The 25798-nt window shown below is 36.7% G+C and overlaps 1 protein-coding gene and 1 long non-coding RNA gene across 3 annotated transcripts; one reads left to right on the top strand and one right to left on the bottom strand.

Moving 5' to 3' along the window:
- The first annotated feature begins 5413 nt into the window (after positions 1–5413).
- LOC117331256 lies at positions 5414–7122 on the top strand. Its single transcript, XR_004533449.1, has 2 exons — positions 5414–5573; positions 6029–7122. It is a non-coding gene; the product is annotated as an uncharacterized LOC117331256 (long non-coding RNA).
- A 1601-nt stretch (positions 7123–8723) lies between these two features.
- On the bottom strand, positions 8724–24192 carry LOC117330315 (protein shisa-4-like). Of its 2 annotated transcripts, XM_033888506.1 has the most exons (4): positions 23931–24192; positions 19022–19148; positions 11229–11410; positions 8724–10395 (listed from the first exon to the last, which is right to left on the bottom strand). In XM_033888506.1, exons 1-4 carry the CDS (start codon positions 23983–23985, stop codon positions 10187–10189), a joined length of 573 nt encoding a protein of 190 aa, XP_033744397.1. In that variant the 5' UTR covers positions 23986–24192; the 3' UTR covers positions 8724–10186. The 2 variants fall into 2 exon arrangements, with proteins under 2 accessions (XP_033744397.1, XP_033744398.1); XM_033888507.1 differs by lacking the exon at positions 19022–19148.
- Between the last annotated feature and the right edge of the window lie 1606 nt (positions 24193–25798).

Raw genomic sequence — 25798 nt, 5'->3', positions numbered from 1 at the left:
TATACACCAAGGTAATATCCCTATACACAAAGGTAATATCCCTATACAGAAAGATAATATCCCAAAACACAAAGATAATATCCCTATACACCAAGGTAATATCCCTATACACAAAGGTAATATCCCTTGCACTAAGGTAATATCAGAATACACCAAGGTAATATCCCTATACAGAAAGGTTATTCCCTATGCACAAAGGTAATATCCCTACACAGAAAGATAATATCCCAATACACAAAGATAATATCCCTATACACCAAGGTAATATCCCTACACACCATGGTTATATCCCTATACACCATGGTAATATCCCTATACATCATGTTAATATCCCAATACTCAAAGGTAATATCCCTATACACCCAGGTAATATCCATATACACCATGGTAATATCCCTATACACAAAGGTAATATCCCTATACACCAAGGTAATATCCCTATACACCAAGATAATATCCCTATACACAAAGGTAATATCCCTATACACCCAGGTAATATCCATATACACCATGGTAATATCCCTATACACAAAGGTAATATCCCTATACACCATGGTAATATCCCTATACACAAAGGTAATATCCCTATACACCAAGGTAACATCCCTATACACAAAGTTAATATCCCTATACACCAATGTTTGACATTTATATTTCAGTGGTAACATCTGTAGATGGCTGGGATTTAAATTAATACAAATGATGGGCTGATCCCCCCCCCCCCCCCCCCCCCCCCCCCCCAGGGCTTCAATGGCAGGGCAAAAGGGATCAGTTTGACTATATTGCTATAAAGGACTTATTGCATTTTTGAAACAAGTAAGATCAAGAGATGAACACAGTCCTGATGTAAAAGAATAAACCCAGGGGTCGTTCCCCACCCTTAAGGGACTTAATAGATAATAATAAACCAGGTGAGCGATACAGGCCCTCTTAGGCCTCTTGTTTATTGTCATGCTATTGTAAGTGATTTATCGACAAAATGCAAAAGCCATCGTATATAACGAGCTCTTCCTGTGTCACGACGACACGTTCCTCTATCTCCGTTGTCTCCTGCTATTTCATGGTGCTTGAGATCATTCATGTTAACCCTATCTGATCGATGTTTTGATCAAATGTACATACGTATTGATGACGGTTTGAGCTTTATACTTTGCAAACTGGTTTGCATGAAAACCTGTTTTTCTCGTTGTAGAATTTAAAATGTGGGATTTTACACATGATTAGATTTAGATTAAATAATTATATATATAAAAAATGTCATGTCATTGTATTATATGCTTAATATAATTAACAATATCTACTTTGAAATTTAAAACAAAAGTCGGGTACTTTTTTGAACAAAGAGTTATAAAGCCACTCGTAAATTCAACCCAACACTTGGTCCGTTATCGTATCAAACGAGTATCCAAGTGTGTTTGATGTTGGTTTAAACAGTATTTTATTTTGTAAACAGCAAAGTTGTACACATTACATGAATGTAAGGATTCGAAAACAAGCCTAAAAGCTTATGTTAATTCGTCTCCTTATAAAAGAAATAGCAAAATATATACAGGCGACGGTAAGTCAAAAGAGCATGGATATGGTAAGTTTAATACAAAGTTTAAACCAGAAAAAATAGGTAATAATGAAAATCATAATTCAAAATCTTAATCCATGTCCCAACTGTGTCAGTACCAGTATGTACATGATACATGTTGGCGCGTATTCTATTTAATACATTATTATGATAAACATGTTATATATGTATTATATTTAGAGAAATGATGCCATTGAAAGACAGATAAAGCTCCAAGAATCACCCGATCGAGCTCTTGATATACAATATCAATTTGAGAAGCGTCTGCTTTCTAGAATAAAACATTGAACAGTAAGGAATATATCTTCATTCTGATCTGGAAGAAGAGTACTGTCCCCACAGAGAGCAGACTTTAAGTTAACATTATAAGGGAGGGTATCGATTGTTTCTCTTCTAATACAAGTATATTGGGGACAATGAAAGAGGAAATGTTCAGGAGATTCTACTTCACCGCAGCGACAAAGAGGATTATCAGTAATATTTTTGAAAAAGAGGTGTTGTGAGAGATTGCTACAGCCAAGTCGTAATCTGCTATGGTATATATGACCTATGATTTAAACTGTGGAACCGTTAGGTTTTGTACATGTTCAGGCAATGCATTCCATTCGCGAATGACACAAGGAAGAAATGAGTTGAAATATGTTGCAGTTCTACAGAGGATTGTAGGTATATTTCTAGCCTGTCTTGTCTGAAAGCGATGGTCAGTAAGACGAGGAATAAGGTTCGACAAATAAGAAGGGCTTAGGCTATGATACATTTTATGAAATAATATCAGTCGATGGTGTCTACGTCTTGTCTCAAGTGTATCCCAACCTACGTCTCGTAAAAGTTTGTCAGTGTTAACTAGACGTGTCGAGCCAGTGACGATTCTTGCGGCTTCAATATTGATATTTTCTAATAAATTTGAAAGGTTTTGTGGGATGTTAGACCAAACCACGTCCTCGTATTCAATGAGGGGTCTTATAAAGGATATAAATATTTTTTTCAAGAGAAGATCTATCTAATAAAATTTTAGCTTTCTCATAATTCCAAGTTTTGACTGTGATTTATTAATTATTGTATCAACGTGTTCATCCCATCTTCCATCATTACTAAAATTTAAACCTAGGTGCTTGTGGTGTTCGACTTCAGAAATAGGGGTATTAAGCATATATAAAGTTGGATGAAAAGGTTTGTAAAGTTTTTTGGAAATAATCAATGATTCAGTTTTATTAGGATTAAATGTAACAAGCCAAGAACTAGCCAAGTTAGAAATTTTTGTTATGTCAGAAGAGAGAAGTTCAGAGTCGGCGATGGGATTATCTACTACAATGGAAAGTGTTGTGTCATCTGCAAAAAGACGAATATCGCAAGTAATTTCATTAACAATATCATTAATGAAAACTAAGAATAAAATTGGTCCCAGAATAGACCCCTGGGGAACTCCAGCATACAAAGTTTTAAGAGATGAAGAAGCACCATTTATAACAACACATTGTTGACGTCCATGTAAATAATTTGTGAAAAATTGTAGGGCTTTGTAAGTGATACCTATAGATTCTAATTTATGAAGAAGACCTCTGTGCCATACCTTGTCAGATGCTTTGCTAATGTCGAAAAAGAGAACCCGAATTTCTTTGCCATCATCAATTGCCGAATAAAATCTATTAGTTATGTCTACCAACTGGTTTATAGTGGAATCGCCGTGCCTAAATCCTGACTGATGTTTGGTTAATATACTGTTAGTGTGTAAGTGATTATAGAGATACTCGAAAATACATCTTTCCATGACTTTACTTAAAATACTCAATAGGGATATTGATTTATAATTATTTACAGAAGAAGAGTCACCCTTTTTGAAAACTGGAATAACATTTGCAACTTTCCATTTTGAAGGGAACAGGCCTAGACTTAATGATAAATTGAATAATTTTGATAACTGTTGGGCTAACTGATTGGTAGCTTCTTTAAGAATACGTGGGTGGATAAGATCAGGACCGACATCTTTATTAACATTTAATTGTGAAATAGCGTCTTTTACGTCTTCAGTTGTAATAGAGATTGTGTCGAGTTTATGTACGATGTTGTTTCGTCCGTCAATAGGTGGTAACGGTGTGTTGTTGTCGTCAAGGAAACATTGTCTAGCAAAAAAGTCATTCAGTGCCTCGCTTTTGTCCATGTCGTTGTCGATGTAAGTGTCATTAATTTTGAATATAGGTAAGTCAGTGGATTTGTTAAACCCACATAGAGTTTTAAAATTTTTCCAACAAGATTTTGAATTTAGATTCGATTCGTTGTGCAATGATTGAATCATTTTATCACGAAAATTAGCCTTAGCCACACGAACTAATGATACACAGCGATTTCGTAAATTTTTAAACTGTTGCCATGATTCCGGCGTATTTCTTCGTTTAGCATTGCTATGGGTACGTTTGCGCTTCCGAATAAGTTTTCTGATTTCATTGTGCATCCAAGGAGCGTCAGTCTTGCGAATAAATACAGTTCTATTGGGTACACAATTAGAAGTAGCATCTAGGATTACTTTGGAAACAATTTCTACGGACAGGTCGAGGTCGTCATCGTGTAGTAAAACGTCCCAGTTCGTCTCGTTAAGCGTCTGTCTAAGTAAATTATAGTCGCCTCTGTCGTATAACCAAATTTTCCGTCTGATAGTACGTTTTTGTCGGGAAGGAGTGTTAACTGTAATAAAGATAGGACAATGATATCTAACATCATTACCGAAGCAATGGTCCCCACAACTACTGATTTGATAACATTTGGGTTATTTGTTAAAAATAGATCAAGAGCCGACGATGTAGTTTCAGTAAAGTAGGTTGGGTCATTTATTAATTGTTTAAGATTAAAATTGGTTGTCAGTAAATTTATATATCTACTAGGCTTAGATAAAACGTTGTCATTGAAATCTCCAGTTATTAAGACACCACGTGTGTTGCAATTCATTGCTAAGTCAATTGAATACATAATGTTTTCCCATGTTGATGAAGGAGAGTTCGGAGGTCTATAAAAAGTACCTATGAGGAAGTTAGTATTGGTAAAGTTAACTTCAATCCAGATACACTCAACTTCAGGAACATCAAGATCGGATCTATGTTTAGAAGCTAATTCCGGTTTGACATATACTGCTACACCATCACCACCCCCCCCCCCCCCCCCCCCCCCCCCCCCCTGTCGTAATTGTCTATCATTTCGATAGGGTTCTTTAAAGGAATGTATCATTACTTCATCATTTGGTATGTCCGAGTTTAACCAAGTTTCTGTTTGAGCCAATATATCTAAATTAGTGAACTCGGCCTCAAGGATATCAATTTTATTTCTAATACTTTGGACGTTTAAACATGCAATTGATAGTAAGGATCCCGAGTCCCGATCTTCTTGTAAAATAGGAAAGGGATTGGTAGAATTTGATGCAGACGAAACACTAGATGTGGAAGAAGGACCCGGATTTGGGTGTATATCACCTGCGAGGATCAGCATAAGGATGGATATGTAGCTTAATAATAGAGAGCAGTTTGATGTTGTACCGACTACGTAACGACACGTAGTAAATGACTATCATTACACATATAATACTTTACCCTTTACAACTCCAAATAACACATTAACTGCAAACATTGATTATCTAAGATGATAATACCTTCGGATATGTAATATTCTGTGTTACATTACTTTGTACGTAATATAATTTCATATTTTATGTTGTGCATGACATTCTAAACTAATCCATTGTTCTTTTTACAATTGAAAATGAAAAAGTCCTTTGATATTTGATCCTTGCAGCCTGGACTGTGCCAATTGAGGCCGTGGGATGTAGTTCCTCTACAGGGACCGGTATCTACTGTTCCACTGCCTGCTGTGGTCAGCCAGCAACAGGTATTGCTGCTCACGACAGTACAAGACGGCTATGTCCACTTCGTCCTCTGGACTGTATTACTACACGTACTTACTACACAGTATACTATACCTACTACACCTACAGTCCCAATAGCAGCGGTGGTCTGTAAGTAACATTAAGATATAGATGATATCGAACCTATTATGATCGATTTCGTATACTTCATGTATACTTTACTCTAATTTACATATAGCCAGATAGTATTTAGCAACAACCGCATGGACAGTAACACGCTAAATTTTCGAGTCTATCTAAATTGCGTAGCTCTTCTCGTGTTAAACTTTCTTCCTTCATTCTTTCATTGAAATTGTGTCAATTTAGATACAAATTGAAACAACTGGTTGTATTGATTATCGCACCATATTAAAGGATTGATGAAATTCGTAAATGTTATTCTAAATTCGTAGTGAGATCGATTCGCTTTTAATTGTTAGCATTAATGTCCATATATTCATATAATAAAAAAAAATCCATAATTTTTGCAATAAAAGAACAATATTGTGAAATATCGATGTACAGATACGTGTATCTAATAATTTGTTTGTGTGTTTTTCGTTTAGTGGTGCAGGAGGCATAGGTGGAATAATTGCATGCGTGGTAACACTAGCCGGATGTGGCGCGGCTTGTCATAGAATTTGGCGCCGAGAGACCGACAGAGTGAAATTGTGCAGATGTTGTGCACCATGTCAGAAAATGTGCTGCAATTGTGAAGAAGCCGGTGAAATAACTTTTCAAAACTCCATGGAAAATCAACAGTCTGCTATTTCTACAATTACGCTATAGATAATACAGACAGTACTGTCAAGATAACCAGACTTTCTACAATTACACCATAGATAATACAGACAGTACTGTCAAGATAACCAGACTTTCTACAATTACGCCATAGATAATACAGACAGTACTGTCAAGATAACCAGACTTTCTACAATTACACCATAGATAATACAGACAGTACTGTCAAGATAACCAGACTTTCTACAATTACGCTATAGATAATACAGACAGTACTGTCAAGATAACCAGACTTTCTACAATTACGCTATAGATAATACAGACAGTACTGTCAAGATAACCAGACTTTCTACAATTACCCTATAGATAATACAGACAGTACTGTCAAGATAACCAGACTTTCTACACTTACCCTATAGATAATACAGACAGTACTGTCAAGATAACCAGACTTTCTACAGTCTGCAACAAACCCGTGACACTTTTGATAAGGTTTGATCAAATATGAGTTTACTTTATATATGTATTCGATGGCTATGTATTTACATTCTGTGTTATAATTGCCGATATTTGTTTATTCAGTGGCGTCCTAATTTATTTTAAAGAGATCATCAATAAAATAAGATTTTCACAGGGATTGTGTATAGTAAATAAAACTATAAGGATTAACTTAAATTTATTTTCATGTTTTACAGCTAAAGCACAAATAGCAAAAGGGTTTTTTGTGTTATATTCCAAAACATAGAAAATACATTAACGGACAATTAAACATGGCTGCCTGATATTGTCCATATCAATAGACCTAGAGAGAGCTTTCTAAATGTCTTAGAATGTAGTCATATACGCCACCATGAAAACCATTTGTACGATTCCTACACACGTATGTTTAATATATACCGAAATAAAGCTGTTAAAGCCATCTAATGCGCGTGTAATTAACGATGACAGAAGGAACTATATTATTTCTTCTGGGAAATTCGGCTGGTCTTTTATTTGCGCTTACTCGTGCCATTTACATGACAAGCGGGGAATTCAAACGCAATTACCTTTCAGTCACAAAACAACTATATAAGTGTAAATAGAAATATTGAATTGTTACCAGATGCTAGTACATATTCGATATGAACACACTTTGGTTGACAGATAAATATGCAAGTCGACCTAACGTCATTACTTTTATCTGTTACACAGGTATCAATTCAATGCTTAAGTAACAATAATGCATAATTTTTCATTTAATATAAAATAAAGATACAATATGTCCAATTTGTTTCTATGTAATGTTTCTTTTCTCGTACTCATTTTAACGGCTTCGTTACCATGGCAACGTTTTCGATATAAATGAATCTTGGGCTGAATAATCGTAATGTATGAACTAAATCAAAGATGAAATTGGCGTAATTCTTTTGCTCCCCTCACGAATAAGTATAACTAGTTCCCAATCAAGTCGATAAATAAGATATACAATATGTTTAAATAAAATCATATTAAAATAATTTATATTTCTTTCAAGATAATGTGCTTACATTGCATTAGAATGAGTTTGTCCGATAGTAAACTCTGCCACTATGATTGTTGTAAATATGTGGGGGAAAATGAACATCACTTCTATATAACTCTGCCACTATGATTGTTGTAAATATGTGGGGAAAATGAACATCACTTCTATATTTCAAAATTCTTTATTTCGTGAAATTCCGTCTGGATTTCCACATTTCAGGAGTGGTATAACAAAACGCTCGCATGGAAAAAGCGCTTTTCAGACCCGGATGTGCAAGGAGAATGTAATGCTGTTTGAACTTCCAAAGAATTTAATGTCACAATACCAATGCGACTTTAATGGAACTATGTATGGTAATAAAGTGTAGGATGGCTTGCCATTATATATATTATTATATTATTGAATGCATTCATGTTCAGGAAGCTGATACAAAAGAAGTTGCTCCGATCCATAAAAGAGTCTGTGTAGAGTAGAAACATTATAAGCTAATATTGCAACTTCCGACTTTAAACGTCAAAGTAGAATTTTGATTTGCATTGTTTAACGTCCTATCAAACTTTGGTAATTCAAGGAAGACCTGTCCCTTTGTTCAAAATGTATGCGTGTAGTGTATGTGTTTTTGGACGCTGATTTATGTTCATTTTGGCTCTGAGATAGCACGGGACGGCTTTATAGTTCTACCTCACTGAAGCAAACTGCCGAAGACACCCAACCTGGTTACATTGTTTCACTCCTGAAATGCTGAGAGCTAAGCAAGTGTAATAACCACCCACTTAATATAATCCGGTATGTCTCAGCCAGGGGACAGAAACTTTCTCACAGAGACGAACGCCCGACTGACGAAAGGCAAAAAGAGAGTAAAGGGAGACATTAGGAATAGGAGCGTTGTTTACAAAGATGGGAAACATAAAGATCAGGTCCTTCTTGTTGGAAATGTCAAAGTAGGATTGGCGGGTATACATTGATTCATGACGTAAGTTGTAAACGTTGTAAGTGACATGTATTATACAAAGTCAAAGTATAGAAATATATTTTATTCAAAATCAGATTATATCAAACAAACAAATATTTAAACAATTAGAACTAAAATTTGAAACATTACCACATTGTCATGGAAGATATCATTAACCTACATAGATCCGTAGCATTATCAGGTAAATCATGAACATAATCATTTGTCGTGTATGAAACCATGATTGTTAAGTATTGAATAAATATACATGTGTTGATTTTAAAGCTAAATTACTTAAACTATATTATCAAAAATAAAACATTAATCAAAGTATACGGTATGTAATAACGAAAATAAATCCTTTGGTGCAGATGGCTTCGTTGTCAACTATGTCATTACATATAGCACCTCCGATGACGCACCCGAGAGTAAAGTAGACTGATGAAAATCATTGGGTTCTTGCAATATTTAACGAATCGTTTGTCATAGATGATCAGGAACATGTGGACCGCCAGCATACTCTATCTACATGTAGTAAATGGATTTTTAAAATACTGTAATATAAGAAATGGTTTCAACTGGATAACTTTTGTTAAAAAAATAACTTTTTTCGCTTGGTTTGAATATGTGTGGAAAAACCAGCAAATGTATGCAAGCTATATCGACAATATTTTGCCAGTTATAAAGCAGAGAAATTTTGACCAAGCCCAGCAACACCTACACCATTTATTAGAGTCGTCCTCAAAATGTCATATATGTATATAAACATCTTGTGGATAATGTCACACTACCTTTTTATCTTACCAAATATATTCATAAAAGATTTAGAATGTGTTTTACTAAGATACGTCTATCTGCGCATTGTTTAGCCATTGAAGCAAGTAGATATAATAATACTCCAAGATTAAGACGATTTTGTAATATGTGCAATACCAGACAACAAACTGAAGATGAATATCATTTTATTTTTGAATGTTATAGTTTTTTTTTTATAGTTATAGAAATTTAAGGGAAAAGTACACCAAACGTTATTTCTTGAATAACCCATCTGTTTTTAAATTAATTCAACTATTGAGAGTAGAAAATGTAAAGGACCTGTGTTCTCTAGGAAAATATATACATAAAGCTACTAAATAAAGAAATAATTACTAAACCAATCATTGATGTTATGATGTCTCATTCTCTATATGTTATATCCTGTTGTGCATACGCCATGCTGTAGTTTATGTATTTCATGTGCAATGTTTTGTGACTGATAGGCCATACGGCCAAAAGCAATAAAATAATTGAATTGAGTGGATTAATCTATTTCATTGGTGCGGAATATTTTATCTCGGATGTTTTTATGATTTTTCATTCTTTCCATACTGCTAATGAATTTACCCCGACCAATTACGTAATTAAAGGTGTAACACAATTTATCATCAATAATGTTTTATAAAGGCTCAGTAAAAGGACACTAAATTGAATTAAAAAATATGGACGGATTTATAAGTGTATCTCAACAATGTTTGTCGGAGATTTGTGTTTTCAAGTGGCAGAATATTTTGGTGGAGGTACAAATTGTCCAGACTCCGGCGGGGGGTAGGCTGGTCCCTGACCTGGATAGGCTGGTCCCTGAGCTGGGTAAGCTGGTGGAGGAGGCGGATAGGCTTGTCCAGGATGAGCTTGTCCCTGGGGAGGATAGGCTCCGTGTTGTGGGTAGGCTTGTCCGTGTGGAGGATATGCTGTTCCTTGGTCTGAAATCATATTTAAATGCGTTTAATGACGGTCATCTGAAATCACCACTAGTCCTTATTTCAGTTATGACTCTCCTAGCCTCATCTCAACTTTGATGCCTTGGTGACCATCTAGAATGTCGCTTGGATACAGATTTCGTTTCTGGACCGACGACGGATCAAAGATTATTTAGTCGTAAATATATGACTCTGTATCGAGAATTATTGAAGAATGGACGGGCATTCAAATAGACGCCGGGCTAAGCATTGATATACATGTACATGTATTACTTTTATGCTAAAGCGACTATATCTGTAGAACTCGTAGTTATTAAACGGTGATTTCTTCGCATAAACAGTTAAATGGGTTCAAGATAAAATGTTCTATATATACATATTAAAGAATTTTAAAACACTGTTTATCTCTGTCGGTGTTTTTAAAGAAATGCTACAAAAACAAAAAAACAAAAAAAAAAAACCCCGATGAAATCGCCGTGTGGGTGCTAGTGACGAGTCCACACAGCGCTCGGCAATGACATTTGCATTCTTGTCGGACCTACCGAATTGTAATGTCATTGTTTTACACCAATTTGGGGTATTTATGAGACACGGATGCGGGCACTTTCAATTCTCGTAATTAAAAGTAAAACGTAATTACATGTACATTGTATATGATACTTGTCTTATTTACGCGAGATAATGTTTCCGAAACGGTCATTTTTACAGTTCAGTCGCTTTACATTTTTCTTGCCTCAGACTTCATATCATATAATAGTTATCAACTTATGATGTACCGTCATTGTTACATGTAGAAAACTAGTGCTGTGTATCACTCTGTCTACGGATGTACGTACTGGTGAAGTTAGTGGTGTTGACGACCGCCACAGATGCTTGTCCGGTGGTGTTAGGGTAGACAACTCGTCCTCTCGTAGTCCCAGTTTTGTTACAAGCTGAACAAAGACACACAATGCATGTTACCAGCATTGCTAAGCCGAATAGCGAGCCGATGACTATACCGGCTATGGAGCCAGCTGCCCTGTAATGATACAATATAACAGGAATTTGGCAACATCTTTTATCCTGATTTCACCATTTTGCGAATGTTAGTGATTTCCTGTGTTTAACATATGCTGGTTTATGTTTGTGATATGATGACCTGGTGTATATTTGTTATAAGTGATATGATGACCCGGTATATATTTGTGATATGATGACCCGGTGTATATTTGTGATATGATGACCCGGTGTATGGTGATATGATGACCCGGTATATATTTGTGATATGATGACCCGGTGTATATTTGTGATATGATGACCCGGTGTATGGTGATATGGTGACCCAGTGTATATTTGTGATATGATGACCGGTGTATATTTGTGATATGATGACCTGGTGTATATTTGTGATATGATGACCCGGTGTATGGTGATATGATGACCCGGTGTATGGTGATATGATGACCTGGTGTATATTTGTGATATGATGACCTGGTGTATATTTGTGATATGATGACCCGGTGTATATTTGTGATATGATGACCCGGTGTATATTTGTGATATGATGACCTGGTATATATTTGTGATATGATGACCCGGTGTATGGTGATATGATGACCCGGTGTATATTTGTGATATGATGACCCGGTGTATATTTGTGATATGATGACCTGGTATATATTTGTGATATGATGACCCGGTGTATGGTGATATGATGACCCGGTGTATATTTGTGATATGATGACCCGGTGTATATTTGTGATACGATGACCCGGTGTATGGTGATATGATGACCCAGTGTATATTTGTGATATGATGACCTGGTGTATATTTGTGATATGATGACCCGGTGTATGGTGATATGATGACCCGGTATATATTTGTGATATGATGACCCGGTGTATATTTGTGATATGATGATCTGGTGTATATTTGTGATATGATGACCCGGTGTATATTTGTGATATGATGACCCGGTGTATATTTGTGATATGATGATCTGGTGTATATTTGTGATATGATGATCTGGTGTATATTTGTGATATGATGACCTGGTGTATATTTGTGATATAATGACCCGGTGTATATTTGTGATATGATGACCTGGTGTATGTTTGTGATATGATGACCTGGTGTATGGTGATATGATGACCCGGTGTATGGTGATATGGTGACCCGGTGTATATTGTGATATGATGACCCGGTGTATATTTGTGATATAATGACCCGGTGTATATTTGTGATATGATGACCCGGTGTATGGGGATATGATGACCTGGTGTATGGTGATATGATGACCTGGTGTATATTTGTGATATGATGACCAGGTGTAAATTTATGATATGATGACCCGGTGTATATTTGTGATATGATGACCCGGTGTATATTTGTGATATGATGACCTGGTGTGTATATTTGTGATATGATGACCTGGTGTGTATATTTGTGATATGATGACCCGGTGTATATTTGTGATATGATGACCCGGTGTATATTTGTGATATGATGACCTGGTGTATATTTGTGATATGATGACCTGGTGTGTATATTTGTGATATGATGACCCGGTGTATATTTGTGATATGATGACCTGGTGTATGTTTGTGATATGATGACCTGGTGTATGTTTGTGATATGATGACCCGGTGTATGGTGATATGATGACCCGGTGTATATTTGTGATAAGATGGCCTAGTGTATGTTTGTGATATGATGACCCGGTGTATGGTGATATGATGACCCGGTGTATATTTGTGATATGATGACCCGGTGTATATTTGTGATATGATGACCTGGTTTATATTTGTAATATAATGACCCGGTGTATATTTGTGATATGATGACCTGGTATATATCTGTGATATGATGACCCGGTGTATATTTGTGATATGATGACCTGGTGTATATTTGTGATATAATGACCCGGTGTATATTTGTGATATGATGACCTGGTGTGTATATTTGTGGTATGATGACCTGGTGTATATTTGTGATATAATGACCCGGTGTATATTTGTGATATGATGACCTGGTGTATGTTTGTGATATGATGACCTGGTGTATGGTGATATGATGACCCGGTGTATGGTGATATGGTGACCCGGTGTATATTGTGATATGATGACCCGGTGTATATTTGTGATATAATGACCCGGTGTATATTTGTGATATGATGACCCGGTGTATGGGGATATGATGACCTGGTGTATATTTGTGATATGATGACCCGGTGTATATTTGTGATATAATGACCCGGTGTATATTTGTGATATGATGACCCGGTGTATGGGGATATGATGACCTGGTGTATATTTGTGATATAATGACCTGGTGTATATTGTGATATGATGACCTGGTGTATGGTGATATGATGACCTGGTGTATATTTGTGATATGATGACCCGGTGTAAATTTATGATATGATGACCCGGTGTATATTTGTGATATAATGACCTGGTGTGTATATTTGTGATATGATGACCTGGTGTGTATATTTGTGATATGATGACCCGGTGTATATTTGTGATATGATGACCTGGTGTATATTTGTGATATAATGACCTGGTGTATATTTGTGATATGATGACCCGGTGTATATTTGTGATATGATGACCCGGTGTATATTTGTGATATCATGACCTGGTGTATATTTGTGATATGATGACCCGGTGTATATTTGTGATATGATGACCTGGTGTATATTTGTGATATGATGACCTGGTGTGTATATTTGTGATATGATGACCTGGTGTATATTTGTGATATGATGACCTGGTGTGTATATTTGTGATATGATGACCCGGTGTATATTTGTGATATGCTGACCTGGTGTATGTTTGTGATATGATGACCCGGTGTATATTGTGATATGATGACCTGGTATATATTTGTGATATGATGACTCGGTGTATATGTGTGATGTGATGACCCGGTGTATATTTGTGAAATAATGACCTGGTGTATATTTGTGATATGATGACATGGTGTGTATATTGGTGATATGATGACCCGGTGTATATTTGTGATATGATGACCTGGTGTGTATATTGGTGATATTATGACCCGGTGTATGGTGATATGATGACCTGGTGTGTATATTTATGATATGATGACCTGGTTTATATTTGTGATATGATAACCTGGTATGTATCTGTGATATGATGACCTGGTATATGTTTGTGATATGATGACCTGGTGTATGTTTGTGATATGATGACCTGGTGTATATTTGTGATATGATGACCCGGTGTATATTTGTGAAATGATGACCCGGTGTATATTTGTGATATGATGACCCGGTATATATTTGTGAAATGATGACCCGGTGTATATTTGTGAAATGATGACCCGGTGTATATTTGTGAAATGATGACCCGGTGTATATTTGTGATATGATGACCCGGTGTATGGTGATATGGTGACCCAGTGTATATTTGTGATATGATGACCCGGTGTATATTTGTGATATGATGACCTGGTGTATATTTGTGATATGATGACCTGGTGGATGTTTGTGATAAGATGACCCGGTATATATTTGTGATATGATGACCCGGTATATATTTGTGATAAGATGGCCTTGTGTATGTTTGTGATATGATGACCCGGTGTATGGTGATATGATGACCCGGTATATATTTGTGATATGATGACCCGGTGTATATTTGTGATATGATGACCTGGTTTATATTTGTAATATAATGACCCGGTGTATATTTTTGATATGATGACCTGGTATATATCTGTGATATGATGACCCGGTGTATATTTGTGATATGATGACCTGGTGTATATTTGTGATATGATGACCCGGTGTATATTTGTGATATGATGACCCGGTGTATGGTGATATGATGACCCGGTGTATATTTGTGATATGATGACCCGGTGTATGGGGATATAATGACCCGGTGTATATTTGTGATATGATGACCTGATGTATGTTTGTGATATGATGACCTGGTGTATGGTGATATGATGACCCGGTGTATGGTGATATGGTGACCCGGTGCATATTGTGATATGATGACCAGGTTTATATTTGTGATATAATGACCCGGTGTATATTTGTGATATGATGACCCGGTGTATGGGGATATGATGACCTGGTGTATGGTGATATGATGACCTGGTGTATATTTGTGATATGATGACCCGGTGTATATTTGTGATATGATGACCCGGTGTATGGTGATATGATGACCCGGTGTATATTTGTGAAATGATGACCCGGTGTATATTTGTGATATGATGACCCGGTGTATATTTGTGATATGGTGACCCGGTGTATGGTGATATGATGACCCGGTGTATGGTGATATGATGACGTGGTGTATATTTTTGATATGATGACCTGGTGTATGGTGATATGATGACCTGGTGTATATTTGTGATATGATGACCCAGTGTATATTTGTGATATGATGACCCGGTGTATGGTGATATGATGACCCGGTGTATGGTGATATGATGACCCGGTGTATATTTGTGATATGATGACCCGGTGTATATTTGTGATATGGTGACCCGGTGTATGGTGATATGATGACCCGGTATATATTTGTGATATGATGACCCGGTGTATGGTGATATGATGACCTGGTGTATATTTGTGATATGATGACCCGGTGTATGGTGATATGATGACCTGGTGTATATTTGTGATATGGTGACCCGGTGTATGGTGATATGATGACCTGGTGTATATTTGTGATATGATGACCCGGTGTATGGTGATATGATGACCCGGTGTATATTTGTGAAATGATGACCCGGTGTATGGTGATATGATGACGTGGTATATATTTGTGATATGATGACCCGGTGTATATTTGTGATATGATGACCCGGTGTATATTTGTGATATGATGACCCGGTGTATGGTGATATGATGACCCGGTGTATATTTGTGATATGATGACCCGGTGTATATTTGTGATATGATGACCCGGTGTATATTTGTGATATGGTGACCCGGTGTATGGTGATATGATGACCCGGTGTATGGTGATATGATGACGTGGTGTATATTTTTGATATGATGACCTGGTGTATGGTGATATGATGACCTGGTGTATATTTGTGATATGATGACCCAGTGTATATTTGTGATATGATGACCCGGTGTATGGTGATATGATGACCCGGTATATATTTGTGATATGATGACCCGGTATATATTTGTGATATGATGACCCGGTGTATATTTGTGATATGATGACCTGGTGTATATTTGTGATATGATGACCTGGTGTATATTTGTGATATGATGACCTGATGTATATATTTGTGGTATGATGACCCGGTGTATATTTGTGATATGATGACCTGGTGTATATTTGTGATATGATGACCTGGTGTATGGTGATATGATGACCCGGTGTATATTTGTGAAATGATGACCCGGTGTATGGTGATATGATGACGTGGTATATATTTGTGATATGATGACCCGGTGTATATTTGTGATATGATGACCCGGTGTATGGTGATATGATGACCCGGTGTATATTGTGATATGATGACCTGGTGTATATTTGTGATATAATGACCCGGTGTATATTTGTGATATGATGACCCGGTGTATGGTGATATGATGACCCGGTGTATATTTGTGATATGATGACCTGGTGTATATTTGTGATATAATGACCTGGTGTGTATATTTGTGATATGATGACCCGGTGTATGGTGATATGGTGACCCGGTGTATATTGTGATATGATGACCTGGTGTATATTTGTGATATAATGACCCGGTGTATATTGTGATATGATGACCTGGTGTGTATATTTGTGATATGATGACCCGGTGTATATTTGTGATATGATGACCTGGTGTATATTTGTGATATAATGACCTGGTGTATGTTTGTGATATGATGACCTGATGTATGTTTGTGATATGATGACCTGGTGTATATTTGTGATATGATGACCTGGTGTATATTTGTGATATAATGACCCGGTGTATATTTGTGATATGATGACCCGGTGTATGGGGATATGATGACCTGGTGTATGGTGATATGATGACCTGGTGTATATTTGTGATATGATGACCCGGTGTATAGTTGTGATATAATGACCCGGTATATATTTGTGATATGATGACCCGGTGTATGGTGATATGATGACCCGGTATATATTTGTGATATGATGACCCGGTATATATTTGTGATATGATGACCCGGTGTATATTTGTGATATGATGACCTGGTGTATATTTGTGATATGATGACCTGGTGTATATTTGTGATATGATGACCTGATGTATATATTTGTGGTATGATGACCCGGTGTATATTTGTGATATGATGACCTGGTGTATATTTGTGATATGATGACCTGGTGTATGGTGATATGATGACCTGGTGTATATTTGTGATATGATGACCCGGTGTAAATTTATGATATGATGACCTGGTGTATATTTTTGATATGATGACCCGGTGTATATTTTTGATATGATGACCTGGTTTATATTTGTGATATGATGACCTGGTGTATGGTGATATGATGACCCGGTGTATATTGTGATATGATGACCCGGTATATATTTGTGATATGATGACCCGGTGTATATTTGTGATATGATGACCCGGTGTATATTTGTGATATGATTACCCGGTGTATATTTGTGATATGATGACCCGGTGTATGGTGATATGATGACCCGGTGTATATTGTGATATGATGACCCGGTATATATTTGTGATATGATGACCCGGTGTATATTTGTGATATGATGACCTGGTGTATATTTGTGATATGATGACCTGGTGTGTATATTTGTGATATGATGACCTGGTGTGTATATTTGTGATATGATGACCTGGTGTGTATATTTGTGATATGATGACCCGGTGTATGTTTGTGATATGATGACCTGGTGTGTATATTTGTGATATGATGACCCGGTGTATATTTGTGATATGATGACCTGGTTTATGTTTGTGATATGATGACCTGGTGTATATTTGTGATATGATGACCCGGTATATATTTGTGATATGATGACCCGGTGTATATTTGTGACAGGATGACCCGGTGTATGGTGATATGATGACCTGGTGTATATTTGTGATATGATGACCTGGTGTATATTTGTGATATGATGACCCGGTGTATATTTGTGATATGATGACCTAGTGTGTATATTGGTGATATTATGACCCGGTGTATGGTGATATGATGACCTGGTGTGTATATTTATGATATGATGACCTGGATTATATTTGTGATATGATGACCTGGTATATATTTGTGATATGATGACCTGGTGTATGTTTGTGATATGATGACCCGGTGTATGGTGATATGATGACCTGGTGTATATTTGTGATATGATGACCCGGGGTATATTTGTGATATGATGACCCGGTATATATTTGTGATATGATGACCTGGTTTATATTTGTGATATAATGACCTGGTGTATATTGTGATATGATTACCTGGTGTATATTTGTGATATGATGACCTGGTTTTGTGATATGATCAGCTGTATTAATGTTTGTGATATGAGTTGTTTAATTTTGGTGCCATGGCAATAATCAATGACATCATAGATTTGCACCATTGATAAAGGTAACAAAAGTACTTAAATTATTGACTTGATAGAATCTCAGTTATAACATTGTGTTACTTACAAACTATAGTCACAGCAGTATCGATAGTAGGAGTAACCGCAACATGAAGTAGAGCAGTACATGAAGTACGAATAGAAGTTTCTACTTTGGTAGCAGATCTCACCCCTGGCCGGCAGAACAACTTCCACTGAAACAATGTACTGTTATGAACAAGGAGATATACATCTGATTGAGCACTGAACTGTTACGAGATGCTACACGTAGTATACAGTCGATATGAATACAATTTCGGTAACAGATGCATATAATGTCGCTCGTAAGAGCGTTATGATGACATAACGGCTGTGTTAACAGTTCAATAGAATGTCGCTCGTAAGAGCGTTATGATGACATAACGGCTGTGCTAACAGTTCAGGAGAATTTCGCTCGTAAGAGCGTTATGATGACATATCGTGTGTGTTAACAGTTCAGTAGAATGTCGCTCGTAAGAGCGTTATGATGACATATCGTTTGTTTTAACAGTTCAGTAGAATGTCGCTCGTAAGAGCGTTATGATGACATAACGGCTGTGTTAACAGTTCAGTAGAATGTCGCTCGTAAGGGCGTTATGATGACATAACGGCTGTGCTAACAGTTCAGTAGAATGTCGCTCGTAAGAGCGTTATGATGACATATCGTGTGTGTTAACAGTTCAGTAGAATGTCGCTCGTAAGAGCGTTATGATGACATATCGTGTGTGTTAACAGTTCAATAGAATGTCGCTCGTAAGAGCGTTATGATGACATAACGGCTGTGTTAACAGTTCAATAGAATGTCGCTCGTAAGAGCGTTATGATGACATAACGGCTGTGTGAGCAGTTCAATAGAATGTCGCCCACCCGTAAGAGTGCTATGATGACATATCGCCTGTGCTAACAGTTCAGTAGAATGTCGCTCGTAAGAGCGTTATGATGACATATCGTGTGTGTTAACAGTTCAGTAGAATGTCGCTCGTAAGAGCGTTATGATGACATATCGTGTGTGTTAACAGTTCAATAGAATGTCGCTCATAAGAGCGTTATGATGACATAACGGCTGTGTGAGCAGTTCAATAGAATGTCGCCCACCCGTAAGAGTGCTATGATGACATATCGCCTGTGCTAACAGTTCAGTAGAATGTCGCTCGTAAGAGCGTTATGATGACATATCGTGTGTGTTAACAGTTCAGTAGAATGTCGCTCGTAAGAGCGTTATGATGACATATCGTGTGTGTTAACAGTTCAATAGAATGTCGCTCATAAGAGCGTTATGATGACATAACGGCTGTGTGAGCAGTTCAATAGAATGTCGCCCGTAAGAGCGATACGATAACATATCGGCTGTGGTAACGGTTCATTAGAATGATACCCGCAAGAGCGATATGATGACATATCGGAAGTGGTAACAGTTTGATTGAATGTCGCCCGTAAGAGCGATATGATTACACATCGGCTGTGGTAATGGTTCAATAGAATGTCGCCCGTAAGAGCGATATGATTACACATCGGCTGTGGCAACGGTTCAATAGGATGTCGCCTGTGAGAGCGACATAATTACAAATTGTCTTAATATAGTCTGATAAGAATGACCTGTCGCGTTAACCTTTTCGTTTGTATGCGATCCTATTTGTCCATAGGTATGTCAACCTTTTAATTGATGTTTCGTGCATCGATTACACAGCGCACACGTACACGTTGTGGAGTAACTTAGATGTACATATATAAAATGTAAACTTATCTCTGCAATGCGATATTGCATATTGTCTTAAAATTATTCATAAATTAACATACAAACGATTTCGGGCGACCAACAGCGAATGGCCTGATTTAATGGATATAATTTCAGCACAAAAGTCATTCAACTGGAAAATGAGAATTATGAGAAAAAAATACAAAATATTGATGCTGACATCTAGAAAAATCTATTGTGGAATGATGATGGAAATGCTAATGGTTTTAAATTACGTCTATAGAGAACCTAGAGTATGAGCCTACAACAAGCGATTATGTGAAATTTTAAATTTAGAGAGAGAAGAGATGTTCAATTTCAGATGAAGGTCACGTTCCCTAGAAATTGAAAAGGGACGGCATGCCAAGCCGATTTTACCCATAAAATAGAATCTGTAAATAATGTGTATCAAATGTGGTTGAAGACGAAGTTCACAATTTTTTATGATTTACGCTGGCCTCTTTTAGTTGGAGCTAACAAATATGTTGATTTTGATAGTATGGAGAGTTTTAATCAGTTTAAATATTTAGCAGATAAATCTCCACCAAATCTTCCAGACAATCAACGTTATGCTATGTGGAGGAGAAGCGGCTTTTCGTAGCTTTTTATTCATGTAACAAACCGTGGCTACTAATGCTATGGTCACAAAGATCGGCCGGTATCCGGGGATAGGGGGTAATCGGGATTACACCGCTGGTTTTGGCCATTTTTCCGACATCGTACAACATCGGTCAAACAATTTGTCACACATCATTTACATAAATGGCACCGTCCGGAGGCCGTCTGGTAATCGTACGGCGTCTGTTTCCAAAGAGAAATATTTTGGGGACCGGCGAGGCAGTGAATACCGACCGAACATCTAATACTAATCGGCCGATTATCCTATGATGTCCGGGCGATAACCGGCCTATTCACCGGACATCGTACGGATGTCGCCCGAGTATCCTACGGACAACGAACGATGCTTGTACCAGGCTCGGCCGAATGTCGGGCGATTGTCGGGCGGTGTGATTACTGCTCGATTCCCGGCCGGATATCGGACGATACTTAAACGAGGTGTGAAGGATATGTGGCCGATTATGAAAATCTACGGGACACCGGAGAAATTCTAACTTCGAGTTAAAACTCTTCGGGCACCTCCCCGATGCTGCCTGAGAGCCCCGGCCATGTCTGGTGTCCGGCCGGGGACCAGGCCAAAATGGCTAAAAATCAAGCCGGGAGCACAGGCGCTTGCATAGAAAATGTGATTTTCATTTTTTTTATTTGACAGTGGTATGTGTAATCTCTGTGGCCGGGAGTACATCTTAAGCCTAATCGGAAGGGGTTGTGACCAAAGCATTAATATACCATTTTAATAGCTTGAGATAGCCTTACCTTATTAACTTTTAGCATGCAATATCTTATACTTTATTTTGTTTTATAGTGTCTAAACAAGTCATAAATGGCTGGACATTTGAGAGAAATATTTAATGATTTTTCGGCATAGCCGTATAATTTTCTTTTGGCCCCGGATATGACGCGACAGGTGGCGTTACTGGTCAAGATGAATTATGTGATTGGTCAATGTAGCGGTAAATGCAAAATGCACATATGCAGTTAAAGACGAAACAAAATTAAGATTGAGTCCAAGCTGAATAAGTGGATGTATGATCTATTCAAATGACACATTAATAAAATCATATTTCTGATTCAAATGCAGCCTTATTATCACCAAAAATGATTTAAACTGATATAAGTTTTAATTTGTTATCCGTGCTGAAACGCATTTATTAATTAGTTTGTTACTTTATTTCACCAATAGTTTTACATTATAACCACCAGCATTAAAACTATGCCGTTTATCTTTTTTAAAGATATTTCTTGTTTAAATGTTGTAATGTGTTTGACATTTTAATAAACAATTGAACCTGAACTTGATAACTTGGTACTCCGGTTTTTCCAACAGTAAGATCTCTCGCGCGTTTCCAGCGCGGTCAACAAACGTGATATACATGTATATGTAATGAATATTGTTTCGCAGTTGTTCCTATAACTTCCTGTAGATACCGACACACCTATATATGGGGCCTTTATGGAACTCGCCAATTCCGAGATCTACTAAAGAACATTTCCTCCGACAAAGTTGAATTAATGTTTTCATCAATTTGAAAACGAAATATTTCTGAAATACATCGATAACAATACCCTTTTAATATGCGGGTCCCTAAAGTAAATGATTGTATCAATGCTTCATTTATATGTCACTGATTTCCCCGTACGGTGACATTAGTCACTGAATGTAATTCTTTGCAGAATTAAGCATAAATTCTCAGAAAAAGTACATTTAGTGACAAATATAATGATGAGGCTTCATAAGAAAAAAAAAAAGAAAAAGAAAAAGAAAAAAAAAGCCTTTCACCTTTTTTGTGACTCAAAATCTTGTTAAGAAAATGACGTCTACCTGTACAGGTAAGACATAAAATCGATATATCTATTGAACACCCTGAATTAGATAAGAGCAGGTAGATAAATATATAAAACCAGCACCGTTTTGACAACACGAGTAAACAAACGTGAATAGTGAGTGGGGCCCTACACTGTCTACTATATCCTACTCTTACACGATAAGTATGTTAGAACTTACACAAATACCTAGAAATATATTACAACTTCTGACACCTACAGAAGAGAAGCCTAAAAGTAAAGCTGATGCAGTATGTATTCGTTATATTTGCTGTATATAAATTTTTGTGTTTATATTAAAGGGATTATTTCCTTAGATTTCAACCTCAGGAATTGAAGAATTTCGCCTATAAATATTAGATATATCAATTATTAAGCGATACACGCGCCTACACTGTTAACTTTGTTGTTTTTGTAGATATTTTCGGGGTTGGAACATTGTTTATCTTGAGTGTTGTTTGTAAACACGATCACGATAAATATATTCTTATTGATAGAACGTCAAACTTCAATGTTAAAATATAATCATTCTAGTTAAGCTAAAGTAACAAGTTCGATTTATCTTACATAATGGATTCAAATTAAATACAGATATTATGAGAATAGCTATGATCACACACACATACACGTCAAATGCTGGCTACTGGGAATAGAAGGTCTAGTACTGATTGAGTACTTAGTAAACATAACATAGCTAGTTCCTGCATGTGTCTCATCTGGAACATCGCGTACATATTACTCAAGACAGAAACAAAACTGGGAAACTAATGTTTATACTCACACAAAATAACCAGTAGAAGCCATAATAAAACTGGAAAATATCCTGAAGAGGCCATCTTGAAATGCCGTTCCTCCTTTCTTATCGCGAGGCAGGGTTTACGACCCCGATTTTGTTTGTCACTTGAGGTTTTGTTCAGATACGGGCATACTACTCAGAAGTCGGGTGTGTGTTGAGTACAATAAACACATATCGCTGGTTAAGCCACGGTTTCGTCAGGAGACAAGTTGATAGTAGTGCAAACAATCTCTGCACTTCTCAGAAGTATTCAAGAAAAAGTTACGTCACAAAATTATATTATGACGTCACAATCCCAGACGCAAAATGTTCGCGCCAATTTCGGAGGTGGAGGAAAGCCGGTCCCATGTTTTTCTTTCAGGATGCATGACATTTCAAGGTAGCTCAGACTAGTGGGAATTTCCCTTTAGCCTAGTGGTAGGATGTGGAGAGTATAGGTCATCTAACTAGCTCAGATTAGTGGGAATTTCCCTTTAGCCTAGTGGTAGGATGTGGAGAGTATAGGTCACCTAACTAGCTCAGATTAGTGGGAATATTTCCCTTTAGCCTAGTGGTAGGATGTGGAGAGTATAGATAAATTGGGTTATTTTGCTGTATTTCTGAAATATTTAGACTAGTTTTTGACAAAATACTCGCTTGACGTTAGCTATTCACGAACAGATTCCCCGGTAACAGCTAAAAACGATTAAATATAGCCTTCATCAGTTCTTTCGAAATGGCGCCGTTTTGGTGACGTGGAGTAACGTCACAAAAAGATAACGTCATGAATTATGTGACTGATTCCCGCACTTTTTCACACTAATAGTTTTTCAATGTCTTTTTAAGCATACATGCAATAAAAGAAAATTGAATGGCTTCCCGTTTAATATAACATATATTTTACTCGTATGACAGAATATTTCGATATTTTCCACTCGTGCCTCGCACTCGTGAAAATATAGATATTGTGTCACATACGTGAAACATATGTAATATCAAACGGGAAACAATTCAATATCCTCTACTTATCAATTAATGTTTTCAAAACATATATTGACCTAGTTATTACGCCGATGTCTGCCGTATTGGCCTGTGCCGAAGGTCAATGTGTGTGACCGATTCGTAACAATTAAGTCAATACTGGAAAAAAACCCACTAATTAATGATCATATCTAAAGGCTATGACAGTCAGAAGTTGGACTTTTACTATCAACTTTTGTATTTATGATATTGTAAAGTTTCTGTTATGCACTCCATTGGTTAAACTTTGATCAAGCTAACTATGTTTAGTTTACCTGTATAACAAGGTCAATGCAGATTGGATTTACTGGGATAGTCACAAGGTACCCTGATACAGGTATGCTAACTAACAGTCAAAATGTGGACATGGAAAACAATCCTAAAAGCCGATATGATACAAAGCCAATAGGTTTATTTAATATAACTATGTTATAACTGGCATAGATACAATGTAACATTTAATACTATCTAAGTAAATGTTAAAAATAAAAATGTGTTGCAATAGTTTCTCTGTATAGTTGTAGTTGTAAAGCGGTCACAGAATATAAGATGTTTATCCATTAAACACAATCGATAAAACTTAGACTTTATAGATCTATTATATTAATTAGCATAACTATCAATAATTAATGATTTGATTCTAAAATGTTCAAAATCAATATTCATCTCCCAAACTGAGACATAATCACTGAGCTCATACCATCACGTATATTCCAATCGCTTTGGAAATGATATTGACGATGTTCGATTATAAATCCAATATATTTAACCCGAAATATCCTAATAAACTTCCCGTCAAGAAATGTTTCTATTTTAGGGCAACAACGGTCTGCTCAAAAATATTCCCCCGAAAT

The sequence above is a fragment of the Pecten maximus genome, chromosome 7, assembly GCF_902652985.1.
Source record: "Pecten maximus chromosome 7, xPecMax1.1, whole genome shotgun sequence".
Lineage (NCBI taxonomy): Eukaryota > Metazoa > Mollusca > Bivalvia > Pectinida > Pectinidae > Pecten > Pecten maximus.
Note: the sequence above shows the minus strand (reverse complement) of the source record. Positions and strands in the feature narration are given on the sequence as shown.